This window comes from Natator depressus, chromosome 11, assembly GCF_965152275.1.
Source record: "Natator depressus isolate rNatDep1 chromosome 11, rNatDep2.hap1, whole genome shotgun sequence".
In the NCBI taxonomy this organism is placed as follows: Eukaryota; Metazoa; Chordata; order Testudines; family Cheloniidae; genus Natator; species Natator depressus.
The window spans coordinates 25757827-25777772 of NC_134244.1; the positions used below are offsets into that span (position 1 = coordinate 25757827).

At 40.3% G+C, this 19946-nt stretch overlaps 1 protein-coding gene across 6 annotated transcripts in view; it reads right to left on the bottom strand.

Moving 5' to 3' along the window:
- Positions 1-19946, bottom strand: part of ORC4 (origin recognition complex subunit 4) — a 56398-nt gene that overhangs the window by 2723 nt on the left and 33729 nt on the right. For 4 of the 6 annotated variants that reach the window (XR_012641412.1, XR_012641415.1, XR_012641414.1 and 1 more), the window contains 8 exons: positions 19587-19662; positions 19146-19231; positions 16872-16920; positions 15062-15213; positions 12232-12405; positions 8571-8657; positions 2824-2932; positions 75-170 (listed from right to left, as the gene is read on the bottom strand). Coding sequence is in view for 2 of the 6 variants with exons in the window: in XM_074967316.1 (XP_074823417.1) it covers positions 75-170; positions 2824-2932; positions 8571-8657; positions 12232-12405; positions 15062-15213; positions 16872-16920; positions 19146-19231; positions 19587-19662 (829 nt within the window). In the remaining 4 variants the exon portion in view is untranslated. The remainder of the gene's footprint in view (positions 1-74; positions 171-2823; positions 2933-8570; positions 8658-12231; positions 12406-15061; positions 15214-16871; positions 16921-19145; positions 19232-19586; positions 19663-19946) is intronic. The other 2 variants (XR_012641413.1, XM_074967317.1) reach the window with 1 other exon arrangement.

A 19946-nucleotide genomic window follows, 5' to 3' on the forward strand; every position in this document is an offset into this window, starting at 1 on the left:
CAAGGAAAATGATATTACTTGAGTAACAGTAAAGTGATATTTATAGATTTTTAAAGTTGATACTTTCATCTCACCATTATAGACCATTTGAAAATTAAATGGTTCTCCTTCATAAACATCATTTAAATGTTTCATAGCTATAATTAGGCAGATTTCCAGCACAGACAAACCTATATGGAGAAAAGATATTTAGAACTATCATTCACATGTATACGCATGTTTCTAGACACATTAAAATACAGGCACATTTACAATATAGCATTACTTTGAAATTAATAGAAACATCAACAATTCAAAATTACTGTTATATATAACTGTAAGGGTTGAACAAGAGCCGTAAAAGCTGACTAGATTAAACTTAAACATCTCTCCTCACTTTTTCCTCAGTGAAACGAAGGGTATGTCTGCTGTCGCGGCAATGCTTCAAACGTGGCTGTGTAGTGGCAGCTCCATCACTAATAAAACCATCTCTGCAAGAGGAGTAGCACTGTCTACACTGCCACTTACAGTGCTGAAACTTGTATCGCTCATGGGGGTGTTTTTTTACACCCTTGAGCGAAGAAAGTTTCAGCACTGTAAGTGGCAGTGTAGTTAAGGCCTCAGACTTATATGCTATCAAATGTAAACTGAAGTAGCGTTATAGGAATTGAATTCCTATCCTTCTGAAAGGCAGATAAATCAGCTGGCCCTGATGCCTGTTGTACTGCTTTAATAACTCAGGAAGTTTAGGAAAAGATTTTTAAGATACCAAACAAAAGGCCTTCAATCTTAAAGCCCTAGGGAAGCTAAATGTCAGCTTAAGATAAATTGTGTCTAATGGTCAAGTTAATCAATCCTTTGATAAGTATATCACCACCTCCCAATTACATTAATGAATCACTAAACAATTACTACATTGACACCCTTACCTTGGTGTATATAGTGTAATAGTGGCCACATCAGTCCCGGCATATTAGAGGGACAAGGTGGGTAAGATGTCTTTTATTGGACCAATGTCTGTTAGTGAGAGATACAAGCTTTCAAGCCCCACGGAGCTGAAGAACAGCACTGTGTGGCTCAAAAGCTTCTCTCACCAACACTGGTCCAATAGAAGACATTACCTCACCCACCTTGTCTGTCTCTCTACATTTACCTTAGTAATAGTTTTACCACTGGGACATTTATTTCTCAACTTACCATTTGCACATTTTCTGGGCTACTTCAGTTCAGCCCATCTCATTAGAAACAAGTTAACTTCTGATGGCTATTTGGTATTTCCAGTTCACCTTCTTATAAACAGGTATCTATTAAGAATCATCACCACTAGTAGTATCTCTCATGGAAGGGAGGCCAAACCCAACAATTAATTTTGGGTTTATATAAACATGTCTCTTTCCTTGTCAGAGACCAGTAAGCAGACAAGCATATTAAAAAGGAACTACCTTCTCACCCATAAACCAAACAGAAATGAGCCTTAGTGTGCTCCTGGAAAGTTAAGAGAAACACACAAACCTAGATTGTCAGGCCAATAGGGACAAGTCAATTCTAGAGCTGTGGCCAAGGTATTCTGAAACAAATCAAGGAATTTTTAGCTAAAGTATTCCTCTACTTAGGTAAAGCATAGAGAAAAATCAATCGTGGAGAGCCAGGCCCTGAAGTTTGTGTGTTTTAGAGCAACAATCAATGCCCTGAATTGTATCAGAACAAGACAGTGCAGTTCCAGAAGCACATCTGTAATATGCACCATTTATGAAACTGAGAAATATAGGGGCAGCTGCATTTTGCTGTGGCTGAAGTTTGAGTAGTCCTTAGGTATATCTTCAAGAAGAGCTCACTGCAATAATCCAATGGAGGTGTCCAAGATATAGATGCTTACAGTGCCCACAACAGAGAAGCATTTTGGGACACTGACCATACAGAAACAGTTGAGGATCCAAAGACTTAGGTCACCAACTTTGGTAGCAAAAAGGTCAGCACAAGCCCTGTTGCTGCACATTCCCCCCCCAGCCCAAGGGACAGAAATCAGCTCTCAGTTCAAGTTGATTTCTTAGTGCAGCACTTGCAGCTCTTATTTGAGCAAAGCCTCAACCAGCTCATTCATTTAAACCCATCTTGTTTAGGACATTGGAAAAGGATCTACTAGACTGAAGAAAAGGAGAGACAGAACTTCCGATCATCAGTATACTAATGGCACTACACCTCAAGCCATCTCATTCTTCCCTACTGGTCTGACAACGTGAGTGATAAAACAGAATTGCAACTTATGTCCCAGGAAACTGCTCTTCTGCCTCAAGGGTTACCACTTAAAACTAACCTCTGGCTCCCTTTACAGAGAACATTACTTTCTCCTCCAGCCATGAGGGAAGGCAGATGATCAGGGAAAGAAGCCTCATACTACCTTTGTCCATACTATTTTTTTCTGTAGATAGGGCACAGGAGACAGAAGTTCCCTAACTATAGCACCTTTGACAAGACCTACATTCTCATTTTAAAAAAAATGAAACCCTGTACAAGTTCACTGATATCCAGAGACCTAGAGTGAAAGATCTGGTATGAAAGCATGGAGTACTTGTATCAACCAACACTTAGACTAGAGGACCAAAGACACGTCATTGCTTCAAAAGTAAGTTAACAGGATGTAATGGGAAAGTAGCGGGGGGCACTACCCAGGGGCAGAGATGTTCCCTTTAGTTCAGCTCCCTGGTGGGGGGGACTTTTGAGGAAGAAGACAGTTTCCTGAACTTTACTTATCCAGTGCAAGAGGAGAACTTAAGGGCCATCACCTTAGCACCTTCAGGGGTTCTATATTCACAAATTATTAAAGTAAAAAATACTGGAATTTACCATGTACAATGTTTGCTTTTGAGTCCATTCTGCACAATTTGCTTGCTTCAAGAAGATCTGATCCAGTCATAAATGGGTGAGATACTGTTATGCTACTTAAAGCAAGCATCTGAAAATAAAGCAAGAGACATATTTCTTATAGAAATATTGATTATATACATTCCATACTCATGACATTCATATGTGAAAGTGAATATGCTTCCTAGAGTGATCAGCTGGAAACATTTATAAATAAAGCTGATATGTGCATTACTTTACAGTGGAAGTTACAACACTAAAGGCAGCTAATAATCTGGCAGCTACTGGCAGCTAGTTCATTAATACAACTGACTCATCTTGAGTTATTTGTTCTGAAGACTGGAGAAAGAAAAACCTTATCTGGGTAACAGTACAGCCTAGCCACATTTAGATTCCAAACACAAAATGACAAGAAGACAGTAATAGCTCACAAATTGATGCAATGAATGGCTGAAACACAAATTTCAATGAAGAATTGGCCTTAAGTGATACTCCTAATTAATTAGCTTTCACTTGACCTTCAAGTGACTATCCTACTATGAACATCATTTCAAATATACTACTTTTGTATACAGGGAGGAGCAACTTGCCCAATGCACTTATAGAAAATGAAAGTTAGCTGTCCCTGTGGAGTACAGAGACAAGGTTCCCCAATAAGTTTATATCTATCCTGCAAGATACAAAGTTATATCAATTACAGTTTATATTTAAATGTTTTTGTGGGCAGAACCCAATTACCAGTTTAGAAGACATGCCAGAATTTTTAGAAAGTACAGAACAACTAACACTAATTTTAGAAAATTCAGAATACAGTAGACTGATACTTTTCTATGGCTGGAAACTGAAGACCAACATTAAAATGACATTTGAGCCAGTAATAATACAATGCAAATAGAAATTAATTTGTTTCAGACCAGACTGGTACCCCATACCACCATTGTACATTTGTTTTAATTTCAGAATTTATACAAATTCACAAGGCAAGTATTTAAGAAAGCTGCTGATAATTTACTCTTAAATACACAGCCAAGCAATGTTCTTCAGTGGAACAGAAAGATATAATTTTAATTCTTTAAACCTGCATATTAGATGGTGGTGGGAGGAAACAGGCACATTAACAGGAGATTAAATCTCAGCCATGGCAGATTTACTTTTTAAAATTATAATAAACATTTGCAGTTTTCTGTCCTGTCTTGTGAGCTATGAGTTTTATTGCTGTCTCCCACTCCTGTGGGTCCATCTGAAAGAAGGCCTGGTTTCTACCCCATTCAGTTAAGTGATCATCAAGAATCTTCTACTGAATGTTGACCAGTCCCATATCTTTAGGGTTTTGTCCCAGTGTAAGAATAGAGCATGGTGCTCTAAGCAAAGATAACTAACTGACAATTGTCACAGTCCTTTGCTCCTATCCTGTCTGGTAGCCACTATATTCAGTGGCAGGAAGAAGGAACCAGAACTATCATTCATTCAAGGTATACAGGCATCAGTGCCTCTTTCTTGCCAGTTGAAGGACTGAGTTAGATAAAAATCAGAGTGAGAAACAGCTAAGACTTCACAAATGACAGCCTTAATGTGAAATGGGAAACATGTAGAATAGAAAGAGGACTATAAAGGTAACTTACCAAAAGTTTTCTATTGTGAGCCCCTTTTCACTTATCCTACATTTATACCAGTGGAATTAGTGAGCAGTATATCTACAGATAAGAGCTTACCTAGAGTGGAGCTTGGACCACTGAATGACTGCACTGCAATTCTGCCATACAGAAATTCAGTAAATACTCACAGATGAAGACATACAGAGACAGCCTGATGACTGCCTTGCAGCTGGGAGATACTTAAGTCCTTCACACTCCTGAGGTGGTCATGAGGGAATGGGTCTTGGTAAAACCTGTCTAACCTGCAGTTAGTTAGATTTTACCAACAGGGTTATAAGCACCTAGGCTACATTCCCAAGTTCAGTCATTTACTGTAGCCTTACAAACAGCTTTGCTGTTGCTGAAGTACTGAACTTTTCTGAATTACTGAGTCTGAGCAAGACAAAACTTCAGGGCCTGTTCCACATTAAGGGAATATAAATTCCATTGAAGAGAACTGAAAGGTTCTTGACATAATGAAGTAAAATAATTATTTCTGAATTAAACTTAAGTAACAAACTGCAGGGGTAAGTAAAAATGTGCTGATATAGGAAAAAAATTAAGGTAGAAAGATAACTAGCAAGGTCACCTGATTCTTTGCACTGAAGTCAGCAATTACAAACTAACTTGAGAGAAAGCAACCTCCAGGATACTGCTCCCACAGGTTCAAATGGCAGACAACTACATTCAAAATTTTAAGGGAAAGTCCCATTAAGGGGAAACTGGGCTGCGCGTGGGGTGCTGTAATGAGACAAACAAAATCTGTATTCTAACCTCCTCTTATTGCCAGAGTAAACTCAGGGCTCACCTCACCTTCAGCCCCTTTTCCAAGCCAAACAAGGAATTCAGGACATGCTAGAGAGAACAATTCAGCACCTCAGCCCTTTTATTTTGACTACTGGTAAAGGTATTCCAGAATCAAGTAAATTTATCTCTGAGAGGCAGTTAGGTTAGAGTGGAAACCACTTAGCCCCCAGGAAACAAAAGCTAATTGTTCCAAGCTGCAGAAGATGCTTTGGCCTCAGGATAACAGGTCAAGTTTCCAGGGGAATATCAATAGAGGACTGTGGCCAGTGCTCATGGTGTTGGAGAATCCGAAGCAATAGATCCAGAGAAATTCTCAGCTTGGTCCTGTTTAATTTTTCTTAGGCTAGATACCAGGGAGGCAGCAGCTCAATTCTCTGTTCCTATCCCCTGAGAAAATATCTTTTCCCAAGACAGTTGGGTTAAGTTTCTGTAGTGAAATCTACGCAGTCTACCCTCACTTGTTAACACAGCAAACCAGAATATAAAACTGTTGTTCAAAAGTGGTTCCATGCTCAATACAGCTGAGCAAACAGCACATGGAGATCTGGATATTGAGGAGGGCACATTTCTTGGGCTGATAAACTGCTCAAGTGAACTCTCCAGCCTGATAGGATGGCGGCATGTTTAATGCAGAGAAACTTAGCTCCCTGGTGTCCAAAGGGGAAGAGTAACACAGAAAGGATTCTTGGTTGGGATGTGCACAGAGTTCCTCAGGTAAGTGTGTGCACCATCTCTGGAAAATAAAGTTCTGCAGGAGGCATAAGCAGAATCTGACCCAACTGTGCCAAATCCACTCAGAACACAGTGATTTATCTGCTGAAAAGTGTGGCTGACACAGGTGAGGAAAGATTCTAATATGTCATACCTTGATATTTGGTTACCAAGGCTGGAAGCAGATAGGAATTCCCTGCAGAAGAGGTGTCTGTGGTCTGTAAGAGAGAAACTGTTCATGGACTGGAGAGGAGATTGAGGTTTGAATCATGTTCAGGCAGAGATAAAAATGTGAATAATTTTCCTCATTCAAGTTGGTTATGAAGGTTAAGGGTTTTGCAGAAAACACAAGTCAGAGGCAAGACTAAAGGAGGGGCAGAAGTGGAAGTTCTGGTTACATCGTAAAGTGTTGGTATTGCCAATGCGTTAACATGAGGGGGGAGAAAAGTACAGATCCTACAGGTGCACAAAGCAAAAGAAGTTACAAGGTGAGATGGGTTGAAGAATAGACAAGAGGAGTGGTTCCAATTCAGAATTTTCTACAGCAGATCCAGTAGTTGAGTTTCAAAGTGGACAAGAGCTCCATGTGCACTAGTAAACAATGGAATATCAGGAGTAAAATCCCTAGCCTCTGGTCAGGAAGTGGAGGTGTAGGGTCAGAGACAAGACAGATGGCCTTTTTGTTCAGAAGATCTCAGCTGTCTACCTCTACTTTCCAGATTTGATGGGCAGGAGGAGATCCAGGAAGGAACTGTGGCATATCCTAAACTAATCTCTTCTTGTGTACAGGTACTGAAGATCCATAATTCCAGGCCTAAGAGAAAGATCTGAATTGACCTCTAATGCAATGATGGGTCCGTCAGGGTAATTGCTGGCAGGCCGCGAGACAGTGTTTACATTGACCACCTGCAGGCATGGCTGCAGGCAGCTCCCAGTGGCTGCAGTTCGCCGTTCCCGGCCAAAAGGAGTTCTGGGAAGCAGCGCAGGCCTCAGGGATGTACTGGCTGCCGCTTCCCGCAGCTCCCATTGGCCGGGAACGGCGAACTGCGGCCACTGGGAGCTGCGGGCGGCTGTGCCTGCAGACAGTCAATGTAAACACTGTCTCGTGGCCCATCAGTGGATTACCCTGACTGGCCACATGTGGCCTGCGGGCCAGAGGTTGCCCACCACTATTCTAATGGAATGACTGAAAAAGGGGTAGGGTGCTGGCCAGCAAGGCTGTAATAGGGCTGCTTGAGGTCAGCGTTCAGCAATGCAACAAGGAGTTCTGTCTGTTGGGAATCTCCTTCATAGAGAAGTGAAGGATCCCTGGACTGCCCTGGAACAAGATTGCCTCCAAGAGGAGGACTGGTGTAAGCCCCTTCCCTCTGAAAACCTTGAGAACACTAAGAGGACTTGGTCGATGGATATTTGAGAGATTTGGCCAGATTCTTCCCAAAAAGCTGCTTAGAGGGCAGCTCTGCCAATTTGGTTTATGTTCCTCTCTCTGCACTATAATTAGGAACCCAGTTGTTGTGACAGCCCACCATGGAAACCCACGACGGCTGAAGGCCACATCACAAAAGGTAAGAAGCCACTTGAATGGCCCCAGATAATACCCAGTTCTTCCTGCTTGGGCTTGAGGGAGACCAGGAAACCAAAACACCTTCTTTAAGTCTACTTAGGAGAGATCAAAATAGGCTTGTACTGGGAGGAAAAGGAATCTGATGACAGAGAGACTGAGGAGAAGGGGGAGAGTAGAGATGAAGGCGGGGCAAGGAAGGTTAGAAGACATGGGGAGATGGTCAATGGGAGGTTGGGGGAAGAGAGCAGACATGAAGTCTCAGTGTCCATGATAGGAAAAAAAAGAGCATATTAAGAGGCAAGAGAGGAAAATGTAGGAGGTAAAAAAGTGGAACAGGGAGACAATCAGAACTTATTGATCTTCTCTGAAGAAATAATTAGGATCCTGTCTGGAAAGGGAGGAAAGAGTGGGAGAAGAATTTGAGGCGGGAGTCAAAGATGAGGAAAAAGCAGCTACGGCTACAGACTTGCAAGTAGGCTTGTGCGAGAAGTAGTATAGCTGTTTGGTTAAGATAGCGGAAGTAAAGGGACTCTAAAGAAGTAGAAATAGTTCAGATTCAGCAGTTAGAGGTAGGAAAAAAGTCTTATTCAGGGCAAAATATGATTAACTGGATGTTGTCTCTTAAGAGTGAAATGCTTTGAACATATTCATTCTATATATGTATGCACTACATAGCTCAGCAATACATTTTATAATAAAGCAAGGACTAAATCTGAACAAAGCAGTTGACTACACAGTCAAATAATGAAGACTCATGAACCGTAAGTGTATCCTTAAATGAAAACACAGTCATAAATCAGTACAATTATTCATATACTTAAGGAATAAAATATGTACTAGTGAATGAAGGAATGTACAAATATACACTGCTAATGACATTTGAAAAAAACCTATCCAATAAGATGTTTCAAGTAAAGCTCAATTAATTTGTATGAAAAATAACTAGCTTACAGGCTACTGTATTAGCAATTTCATGATTTAACAATATTTTAGAGACAAATATCAATACATACCAATAGCATGTGAAGTGATCGCAGGTCTTTGCTGCAGTGGAAATGATTTCGTAGCACATCTTGCACTGTTCTGTCTTCTGAAAGAGACTAAAAATTGAATTTTTAAGATGAACTGTTTCTTGCCCAACTGGAAAATTCTTGGTCATCTAACCAGACCTATTTTTATTATCCAGTATTAATATTTATCATGGAATCAGAACAAAATTCTGGAAAAAAAAAAAATCACTGAAATCTCTTTTCAGGGGGAAAGACAGGCCAAGCTCTTGTAGAGAACATTTCCACAAGTATAACTTGAAAAAAGTGAAATTACAGTCCATTTTATATTGAACTAGGCAATACTAAACATGCCACCACTAGCTGAATCCCCTTCCAGCTCTAAAATACATATTTTATGGTGCACTCTCAATGTTTTGCCTAATTATATGATCACTGTAGAACTTCTAGTATATATATAGATTATATATACTCAGAAAAAGGTTACTGAAAGAAATTCATGTATTTTCTCATTTGTATCCATATTTTAATGGTTTTAAAACCACATCTGATTCTTAATCATTTAACTAGCTGTACACAAAGCAATTCAACTTGCCTTCTCTGATAAACTTATCTCCTCTGGCCAACACTTAGTTTTTTGTAAATCAACCTCTCAGACGACAAGTTTATAGTCTCTTTAAATAAGAAATCCTCCACTGTATTTCCGTACTATTGAGACTCTTCAAATGACACTCCCTCTCTTAAGATCTCACTTAGGCCTGGTCTACACTATATGTTTATGTCGACGTAAGCTGCCTTGCATCGACCTAGCTGTGGAAGTGTCTTCACTTAAATTTAGCTCCCAGGTGCCTCTACACCAATTTAACACCACCACCTCCCTGAGTGGCATAGAGTCATGTTTGATGTAATTAGCTCAGCATAGTGTCAGTGTAGCTATTGCATTGCTTAGGTTGACTGACTTTCTTTCAGGAGCCATCCCATAAGGTCTGGGAAAAGTGGAACAGATTGCTTAGCATAAAGTAGTTATCCTTGAATGGTCCCTTGAAATGTGGTAAGTGATCCACTAACATCCCTGCAGGTTTCCTTTGAGAAAGGGGGGTTCCAAAGAGGATGGAGCCAGGCTGTTCTCAGTGGTGGCAGATGAAGAACAAGAAGCAATGGTCTCCGTTGGATATTAGGAAAAACTATTTCACTAGGAGCATGATGAAGCACTGGAATGGGTTACCTAGGGAGGTGGTGGAATCTCCATCCTTAGAGGTTTTTAAAGGCCTGGCTTGACAAAGCCCTGGCTGGGATCATTTAGTAGGGGTTGATCCTGCTTTGAGCAGGGGGTTGAACTAGATGACCCTCCTGAGGTCTCTTCCAACCCTACTCTTCTGTGATTCTAAGCAGGGCTTTGGAGCTGTGCTCCGGCTCCGCTCCAGCTCCAGGCAAAAACCTGCAGCTCCGCGCTTCAGCTCCAGGCGCTGCTCCAAAACCCTGATTAAGAGTACTGATAGGTCAGAGTGATTGCATTATGAAAAAAAAAGTGTTCACCCACAGGTGATGTGGTGGGTTTTTTTTTCCCCTATGACAGTTCATTCAAGAGCATAGTGATTGGTTTCACCCACATAGTTGGTGTGGGAGCATTTAGTGCACTGGTGAGGTATACCACATTTGTACGACTCATGGACCTTGAAAAAGGTGTTGTGGAGGGTGTTGATCATTGTAGCAGTGGAGACAGGTCTGCAGGTTTTGCATCTGTTGTGGCAGGATCTGGGGCTTCTTTTAGTTGGTGTGTCCTGATGTGGGACTAGGGCACCAGAACGGGGCGTCAAGGGGCCATGGCTCTGCCACTTTTTGAAAGTGGATGGGCATGGCCTGTCCACTTTTTGCCCAGGCCTGCCCCCTTGCCCCTCCTCTTCCCTTTGAGGCCCCGCCCCCAGCCAAGCCCGGCACGGGTAAGAGCAGCCTGGGGAGCTTAAGCAGTTGTGGGGAGCCATGGACGCATCATCTGCCCAGGGTGGGGAAGGCCCCCCAAAGAGCAGCCCCTGGCCAGTGTCCCTGCCTCCTGGGCCCCTCTCCTAGGGCAGGTTGAAGGTCCGTGGCTCCCCACAGCTGCCCAGGTGGCTTTTGCCATGGCCTGGCTGCTGCTCTTCAGCCCCACCACCAGGCCAGACTGGAAGCTAGAGCTGGGTTGGGGTAAGAGCTGCACGAGCAGCTGTGAGGAGCCACTGACGTTCCTCCTGCCTTGGGCAGGAGGCCTGGGGACACGGGTCAGGGGCTACTCTTGGGCCCGTCCACTCTGGGCAGATAGAGGGCCCAGGCTCCCTGGCCAGGCTCCAGCTTGGCTGGGGGCAGGGCCTCATCCCGCCCCTGCATGCATGCGCGCGCGCACACACACACACTTTTAGGCAGAATCAGCCGCCCCACTGTGGGAACTTGCTTCTGAGGAGGAAGAGGTTGGAGGGTTGTTTGAAGGTCAAATGAGGGATTTTAGGAAGAAGGGGCTAAAACCAGGTACTAAAGGGCTTTTTAAATGTAGCAGAGAACAACAAGATCCAGTGGCTGAAAGCTGAAGCCAGAGAAATTCAAATTAGAAATAAGGCACTTTTTATATCTAAAAACGTCTCAAGGCAAGAGGTGGATTCTCTATCTCAGTGTCTTCAAATGAAGATTAAAGCATATTTTCCAAAAAGACACTCAAACAAATGAATAATTGAACTCGATACTGAGGTAACTGGGTAAAATGTAATGGCCTATAATTTTCACATGGCCAGGCTAGACTATCTAGTGGTTACATCTGGCCTTAAACTTTATTAATTTAATATCTGCTCTTCATACAAAGTGCCATGGGTTCTACAATGGCCAGAAACAGGACCTCTAAGGTTCTTCGGAAAGACAGCACAAACGATCACTCTGTGATTCTAATGCTATTCTGGGGCATTCTGACTCAATAGCTCACCGAAGGGCTATCAAGTGACCAGCACTATTTCCTTTCCCAGATTTGCTTTCCCATCCACGTGCTGCTCAGTACCTAACTGACAGATCTAACACAGCCCAAGGCAGTTTCATATCACAAATAGCGAAATACAGCTAGAGATATACATGTTAACAATCAGCTTATTAAACAAAGTCCAAGGTTTCATTCACAATACAAGCTATATCATATGTACGCAGTTTCTTCAAGGCACATGGTCAGTGTAAACGTCATTCCCTCTCAAGAGGGCTTAAATCCAAGCACAATCTGCTCAGGATTATTTCAGATGGCACATGATTCAACATTCACATGATTCATCATATCATCCTTTACTCAGATTAATAAATTACCTGAAGATGGGCTCAGCCACTGGTCTGTTGACCAATATTGTCTTACTGTTTTTCTTGTACTTTTGTTCTATTTGTACAATGCCTAGGACAATGGGGCTAGGGCTACTAGGAGCTATGATAATATAAACAGTTAAATTCACACTATTTTTCTAAAAACCTGAAGCAAAAAAGAGAAAACATAGGCTATTTCACATTTTATTCCTTCCTTAAATAGTGAATACCAAAAATAAACAGAGGACATAAAGACAAAAACACTATAAACACTACAGCAATTTAGAAAAATTATGAATTAACTTTTTCAAACACTTCAGTGAGACAAATTAATTACTTCATTATTAATACCTTTGTTTCAAGTTACCTGAACATTCTTATTCCATTTCTGTGCGAAAGGCTTGTATAGAAACTCTGCAGGTAGATATAACTGTTCTTTAAATATTTTAAGATATTGTTTAAAATCAAACGAATTCAGCAAATATATCTGTCGGTGGGAGAACCTCGACTTCACTCTCTTTTCCAGGAGTTCCAGAATATCCTTGTTTAAAAAAAAAAAAAAAAAAAAAGAGATTCAGTGAAACAGTGTAAGAGGAAAGTACAAATAGCCTAAATAGAAAAAACTGGATTATTAAAATTTTGTTTTAATAATCTAAAGCATGATTAGTAACAAACTTGCTAATTTATAATATAATTGACAATGTTTCTTTTAAATGCCCAACTACAAGCTATTTACTTAAGTCACAGTAATTAGTTGCTGGGATACACAGTAATTATTCCATAGACTAAATATTTCAGTTACTTTGGGTTGTATTCAAGACTTCAGTCACTGTATCAGGACTGTAAACATGTGTAGGTTGGTGGCTCATTTCACATGTCTTTTGGAAGGCTGAACCTGATCTTGCCAGAAAAATTTCAAGAGCCAACATTTCTCTTTTAGAAGAATAATTCTCTTGTACCACACAAATACTATTAGGCTGCTTTTGAGCAGGAAGAATAATCTGATTTTCTCTAGAGAGGTAATAAAGAGCTTGTCATCAGAAGGAAATAAGAGAAAATTGGCATTTGTCTATTAAAAGGAAAATTAAGTACTGCTTCCCTATTATAGTGACATTTGGGTAAGAGACGGATTGCTGTTTCCAGTCCTTTTACTTGCCCTGAAATTGGAAAAGTTTAGGCTTTGTTAAAAATGCATGAAATCATCTCCAGAAAGAGAATGAAATCAAGACAAATTAAAAGTAAGTACAGTAGTAATAGGACAAAAAACACAATCTTGTGTATACAATCTGATGACCCACTGTATATCGACCTCCAATTCCCATGAAATCTAATGAGACTCTCTAAAAAGATATGGAAGATTGTTTAAAATCAGTCTTTTTATAAAAGATTTTGCTCCTGAATCCAATTAAGGTAAGTCACTGATGGAAAGTGTAGAGGACCCTGGAAACAGGAACCTTTATAACAGAAGAGATTCTGTACATTAACTACTGCACATTCTGTACATTAATTGGTCCAATATTAACTTCAAGTAACTTGCCCATTAGACATTGCCCCAAACCAAAAACCAGAAGCACCTCTAAACTTCGGCTCTATTGGAGGCCCACTGTTTTCTAAGACATCTTCCTCTTCCTTTTTTTGTAACCTAGTCATCTTTTCAACTGTTGCTTTAAGAGCATTAAAAAAAGTTAAAATAATCTTTAATAATACTTTTCTAGATTGTTAATGTTATGATCACGAGTGCTTGATTGAAGGAATGATGGTTGTTTAACCAGCTTTTTAAAAACACACGTAGTTTGTATTCCACGAAGACATACCTTATTGCAGTAACGCACAGGTTTAGTGTTTAATAAGAAAGACTGTCTTATATTTAACAAAGTGAACGTAAGAAAAGCCTGAAACATTTTACCCTCCCCCACCTCCACACTTCCCAAAATTAGTCTACATCAGAAGTCTTTTCTTTTGTAAGTATGGCAGTGTTATAGCAGCAATTACTGGTGAAAAAGGTTTGTTTTTAAAAAAGCATTTGTCATATTTCATAGTGTGGTAGAAAGACAGTGTAGTTTGATCCAAGTTTCTACACTTGCTCAATAGTGAATGAGGAAAGGAAGAGACCAGCAGCCTGTAGAACAAAAGATAGGTAACAAAGTTGATCCTGATATTTTTTAGATGGAAAACTAATGAGAAATGGATTAACATGGCTCCTGCAAAGTAGTAAAAGAAGTCCAAGTTTTTGCCCTCTTCTCCGGAATGTAACCATTTTTAAGCAGTAAAACTGAAGCTAACAGGGAACAAAAAAAGCAGAAATCCAAAAAGCCTAATTACATAATGAGGCAAGCCTGAAGATTGACAATTACTACTGTTGAGTTTGTGGCTACATACCGTATGTAATCCCTGCAACATTTAGTTTGTTTAAACTTTTTAGCAGTTCTTTATATTAATTACAAAACAAAAAACAACGTTACACTGGGTAATGCTTATTGTTGTTCTGTGTTCCCCTATGTCTTAAGAGTGTAGAAGTTTATATATAGTTTATTTCTTTTTAATTACCTGAAATGAAAAGGCATTCTTCTTTGACAGTGTCAGTGTGGTTTAAAGTCATTTCTAGTGCTTATTCTAAATCTTTTTTGTGGGGGACACCAGTGATAAGTTTGTTACTATACCCTGCCCTCAATTCCATCTTTAAGTCCAGACATAGGCAACGCAAAGATTAAGTGGGGTGACCACAGCTTTTTCTCCTGAAGTACAGTCTGGTTAAGACATAGGAGAAATTGACATAGCACTGACGTTGTTTCTATGGCATTAACTTTAATAGCTTCTTGTGTTGTCTTTTTCTTTTTATAAATTTTGGTACTTTTTGGTGAGATGCTTCATCTTTAAAACAGATATTAAGATGCAGGAAAAATTTGCTTCCTATTAAATCTGAAAGAACCTCCTTCATTTTCTTAGTAAGAGAGGTTACTGGAGCATATTCCTGTTTTCCTACTTCTGTTCCCATTTGCTCTGAATATTTACTATTTTGTGTCACTTATTTTGTATCTGTACTAGAATCAATTTTTAAAGTAAGCCAATATAACAACACTAGGTCAGTGGGAGAAGTTTCCAAAGTTAGCAGAATTGTCTCCTTAAGAATAAAAATATGAAACATTACAGTTGTCAGAAACATAAGCTCTATAAAACAGAAAAGAAAAACTTCTTACTTGTCTACATGTAAGTCCAATAACTGTTACTGGAGTCTGGGCTGACTGGGATATATCAAAAAGATTATACAGTAATGTCTGGTTCTTGTGATGAACAAAGAGGTCAAATTCATCCAGTATAAAGAGCACTGGACAACTGCTATCTCGGTCACCTAAGACAGGAATTAAAACAGTATATTACTGAACTGGTAAGTACACGACTATTAGACTTCTTACCTTTGCAGCACTTTTATTCTAGTGTGCCCTCAAGTTTTAACCTCTTTATAGAATCTTTGCTAATTCATAAGACCCCCCCATCTCATGTGTATTTGCTACACGCCATGGTTGATAATGATTATTTAGCTTAAAGTACTGCAGAGGTTAAACTAGCTTGTCAAGATTTTTTGGTTACAAATAAACAGTGAAAACGACAGACAGTTAAGACGCCCATTTATCATTTTAATATTTTAAAAGGCTATATCAATTCTCATCATGGGCAACAGACTTGATAACAGCATTGCAAAAATCTACATGCACATCCACCACTGCATTCTACACCTGAATGCATAGCAAATATTTGCTTTTGGTAGAATGAACAATAAAACCTGCAAAATCCGACTGCATTTTGTGGGGGGAAGGTGGTATGAATGAGACCAAAAAAAAAAAATCACACCAAACAGTAACTGTTTAAAAGCAACAGAAAAAAGTTCAATACTATTTCCAGATTTTTTTTTAAACCTGCCATCCTTAGCCATTCAATGAACAGTAGAAAAGTTTTTAGTGCTGCTCCTGTAAATTAAGCTTAAGCATTTGATTCAAACATCACAATGCTTGATATGACCACACGACTGTTCACTCTACTGATTTTGCAACCAAGGTTCATTCTCATGCAGAAGTGCCTTGTACTATGGTCTAGAGCAGTGGTCACCGACTGGTTGATCCTAGAGGATCTCCCAGTTGATCGCGATCTCCGGTGGTGTAGTATAGCTACCGCTAAGGCAAACTCCCTGCCTACTCTGGCCCCACACTGCCCCCAGAAGCAGCCAGTGCAGCCCACCAGCCGGGGGTGAGGGGGAAAAGCAGGGGTCTCCCTCCATGCACTGCTCCTGCCTGCAAGCACCGCCCCTGCAGCTCCCATTGGCTAGGAGAGCTGTGAGGGCAGTGCTTGCAGAGAGGTGCAGCGCATGGACCACACTGGCCCCTTCCGGGAGCGGTGTGTGGCCGGATAGGCAGTGAGCCTGCCTTCGCCTCGCTGTGCCTGCCGCCCACTGGGAGCCGCCGAAAGGAAGTGTTGCCCAGCAGGAGGCTGCGCCCCAACCCCCAGCCCCCTCCTGGAGCCAGCACCCCAACCCCCCTCCTGAATCCCAACACTCTGCTCCTGCCCTGATCCCCCTCCCAGAGCCAGCACCCCGTACCCCCTCCTGCACCCCAACCTCCTCCCAGAGCCAGCACACCGTACCCCCTCCTGTAGCCCAACCCCCTGCCCCAGGCTCAGCCCAGAGCCCCCTCCCACATGCCAAACTCCTTGGCCCAAGCCCAGAGCCCCGCACCCCCTCCCGAACCACAACCACCTACCCCAGCCCAGTGAAAGTGAGGGAGGGTGGGGGAGAGCAAGCGACAGAGAGGGGGGATGGAGTGAGCAGGGCAGGGCTTTGGGGAAGGGACAGGGTAGATCCTGGGTTGCCCTTAGATTCAAAAAGTTATCTTGGGCTTAAAAAGGATTGGAGACCACTTGTCTAGACTGTGAGGTAATCTTTGATTTCTCTACAGCATTTGGGTGAAAGTTTGTTAAAACTCACCGGGGGTTTAAAGTCTTATACAAAATATTTACCTTTCTTTAAAGCTTCAAGAAGAAATGCAAGGTTTTCAGCAAAACTACCCTAAAGAAAAGAAAGATATAAAATATATCAATGTAGGGTAGGAAGGTCCTCAAAGATCATTTAGTTCATTCCCCTGCGCTGAGGCAGAATCAAGCATAACTAGACCATCCCGAACAGGTGTTTGTCTAATCTGTTCTTAAAAATCTCCAGTGAGGGGGGATTCCACAACACCCCTTGGTAATCTATTCCAGAATACAACTATCCTTATAGTTAGAAAGCACTTTCTAATATTTAGGCTAAACGTTTTTAAAGTTGATGCCCACCTAGCTAAGTTTTAACCATATTGAAACCCTACAAATACTAGGTCAACAGTCAGGAATCTACCACTTACTCAATCTTGTCTCCCTTAAAGTCAGAAGATAAGGGGCTTTTTTCTCCTCTGTAAGGCACCTGGCAGACCTCATACCCACTGTCCTCATTACCCAATTCAGATTTTAAAGCCAAGCTTACTAGGAAGAAGTAATAAACTACAGTTTAACATGCTTCAGACTAATACTGCTAAAAATATTGCTAGTTGAACAACAAATTTAAACTACTTAGTACGTTATTCATCAATCCTTTATTTGTAAAGAAATAACTATTGTAGCTGATGTTATCCAGATGCTCCAGTCTATTAGTAGCAATACATTTGGAACTATCAATTTTGAATTCCACTAGAACTCTTTGCCTCATCTATATAGTTAGATGTTTCAAGCAAGTTTTAAGAGGGTCTTTTCACTATTTTGTGATGAAATAGTTAAAATTTCTGATTAAAAAAAGATTTTTTCAGAAAAACAAGTTAACGTCATAAAAGTTACACTCAACATTGCATATAAATATATGGTAATACTGTCTAAAGGGGAAGGTGACGTCTACACTACTATGGTCACCACTGAAAGTTGTGATAAATCTTATACAAAGTATGCCTTGTGAGGTATCACTGAAAAAAAAAAAAGTTATAACCTGCTGAATACTATTATCTTGTTATAAGGTGTATATCGACATTATGTATGGAGTTATGAAATTTTGCTCAGTGTCTAACTCAAACATGTTGTGGGTCTGAGAAATGCCCACAGGTTAGCTCTTTAGAAGTAACAAAGGAGCTGTAAACAAAGGCATCTGGACTCATCCCTGAAAACACCTCAGAAAGCAGGTAGGCAAAGGTGTAAGCTAAAATCTGCAATTCAGATGGAAGGATGGCAGAGCATATACTCCAGGGAACTGCCTGACCTGTAACAGAGCCAGGCTTTTTCCAGCATAAACAGGTCAAGGGGTGGGTGGGTAGGTGTGGGTGGGTAAAAAAGGGGGGGGGGGTTCTTTTCTACCCCATCTCTGGGCTGTGAATTCTGACCAGGGAAATTTTGAACACAAGGACTGAGGTACCCCACGTTATTTGGGCAACCCAGAGACTTGTAGAAAAACTAGCAGACTTAACATTCCTACAAACAATTTGAACTGTGTACTTCAATCCAACTGTAAAGTGTTTTACATGCCTTAACCTTTTAATAACTCCTTTTCTTAATTTACTAAGTACTGGCTACAGCATTGTTTTTTGTGTAAAGGTCCTGAGCATCTATTGACCTGGGTAAGTGACTGGCCCTCTGGGACTCAAAGAAGCTAATGTGGGGTGATTTTTGGTTTTAATAACCCTTCACCAAAGAAGTCCAGTTTGTCTGGGTGGCAACATAGGCTGGAAGGCCTCAGGAGATGCCCTGTGGATCTATATTAAGCTGGTTTAGTGATCCAGAAGCCACATTTGTTGCAGGTTTGGTTAAATCTGGATTATAGAATAAACCACCAGTGTGGTAGGTAGTGTCTACCCAGTTTTTGTCAGTCTGACCTGAAATTGACTTTCTCAACTGTGATCGACAACAGGCATGGTGACATTGAATGTACATTCATAAATACTGTCTGGTATTTTCTACTGTCAAGACAGACGGACTTAGGAAATACTTTACAAGGGCCTTAACAGGTTAACATTGTTCTTCTAATTCCATAAATCTCATATCAGTAGTATTCAAAATCATTTATAAATTCTGAAAAGATAATTATGAGAAGAGTGAGACAGTCCATCAGTTTTGTAGTAAGGCTCAAATCTATTCATTTTAGTCTGGTCAATATATGGAAAAGTTACTTATTTGGTGTGGTTATTTTTCTGAGGGGAGATCTTTTGTTTAAATCTTGTAATGCTCTTTTTTTTTTTTTTTAAGCAGTGCCTAAAAGAGCAGCAAGAAGTTCATACTCACAAAAACTTTGTCTCCAACCACATTTTCCATTTGTAGTTGTCTCGTGATCTCCTTGAGTGCTATTTTATCATTTGTCTGTAAGAGCCCTAAAAGAAAGTGGTGATTATATATCAAACACTAAATTATCTCCTTTGCTCTCTCTACACCCCAGTTGTCACACCATTATGCCACCAGTGAAGAGACTTATTCCAGGAACTTTTTCCCAAAGTGGGACTTTATATTATTTTTGCAGTAAGACTACTTGTACACCTCTTGAAATGTTGCTTCAGACAATCTATCTTTCATAACTAAACAATGGATAGCAGGCAAAGATTTTTATGAGAGCAGATATTTTGAAACATCTTTAAAGGCACTAATAGTTTAGATTTACAGTAAGTGAAAACCCACTACAAAAAGCAAATATATAGTATTTTTAATTTAAAAGAATGCAATATAACTTGCCATTTAGATGAACTTGCAAGAGGTTCTCTCTCACTTGCTTTACTTCCATGAGCTCTTTTAAGACATGATTTAATAACTAGAAAAAAATAGCATAATTCACATTAAAATACCTCCTGTATATTTTTAAAATTAAAAACAGTAAAAAGAAGAAACTGCAAATAAAACAAGAGGATCAAACATCTACTAAAACTGAAGATACTGCTTTGTGACTGATCGAATCAAACTTTATTAGTTTGGGTTGAGGATACTCAAAAGAACACGAGTACTTCCTGTATTAACTACATTCTTGACATCTAGCATTTGCGTCATTAGAGGAAAAAACACTTTCCAAAAAATGTTTTGTTCAGGTTTTTCAAATCA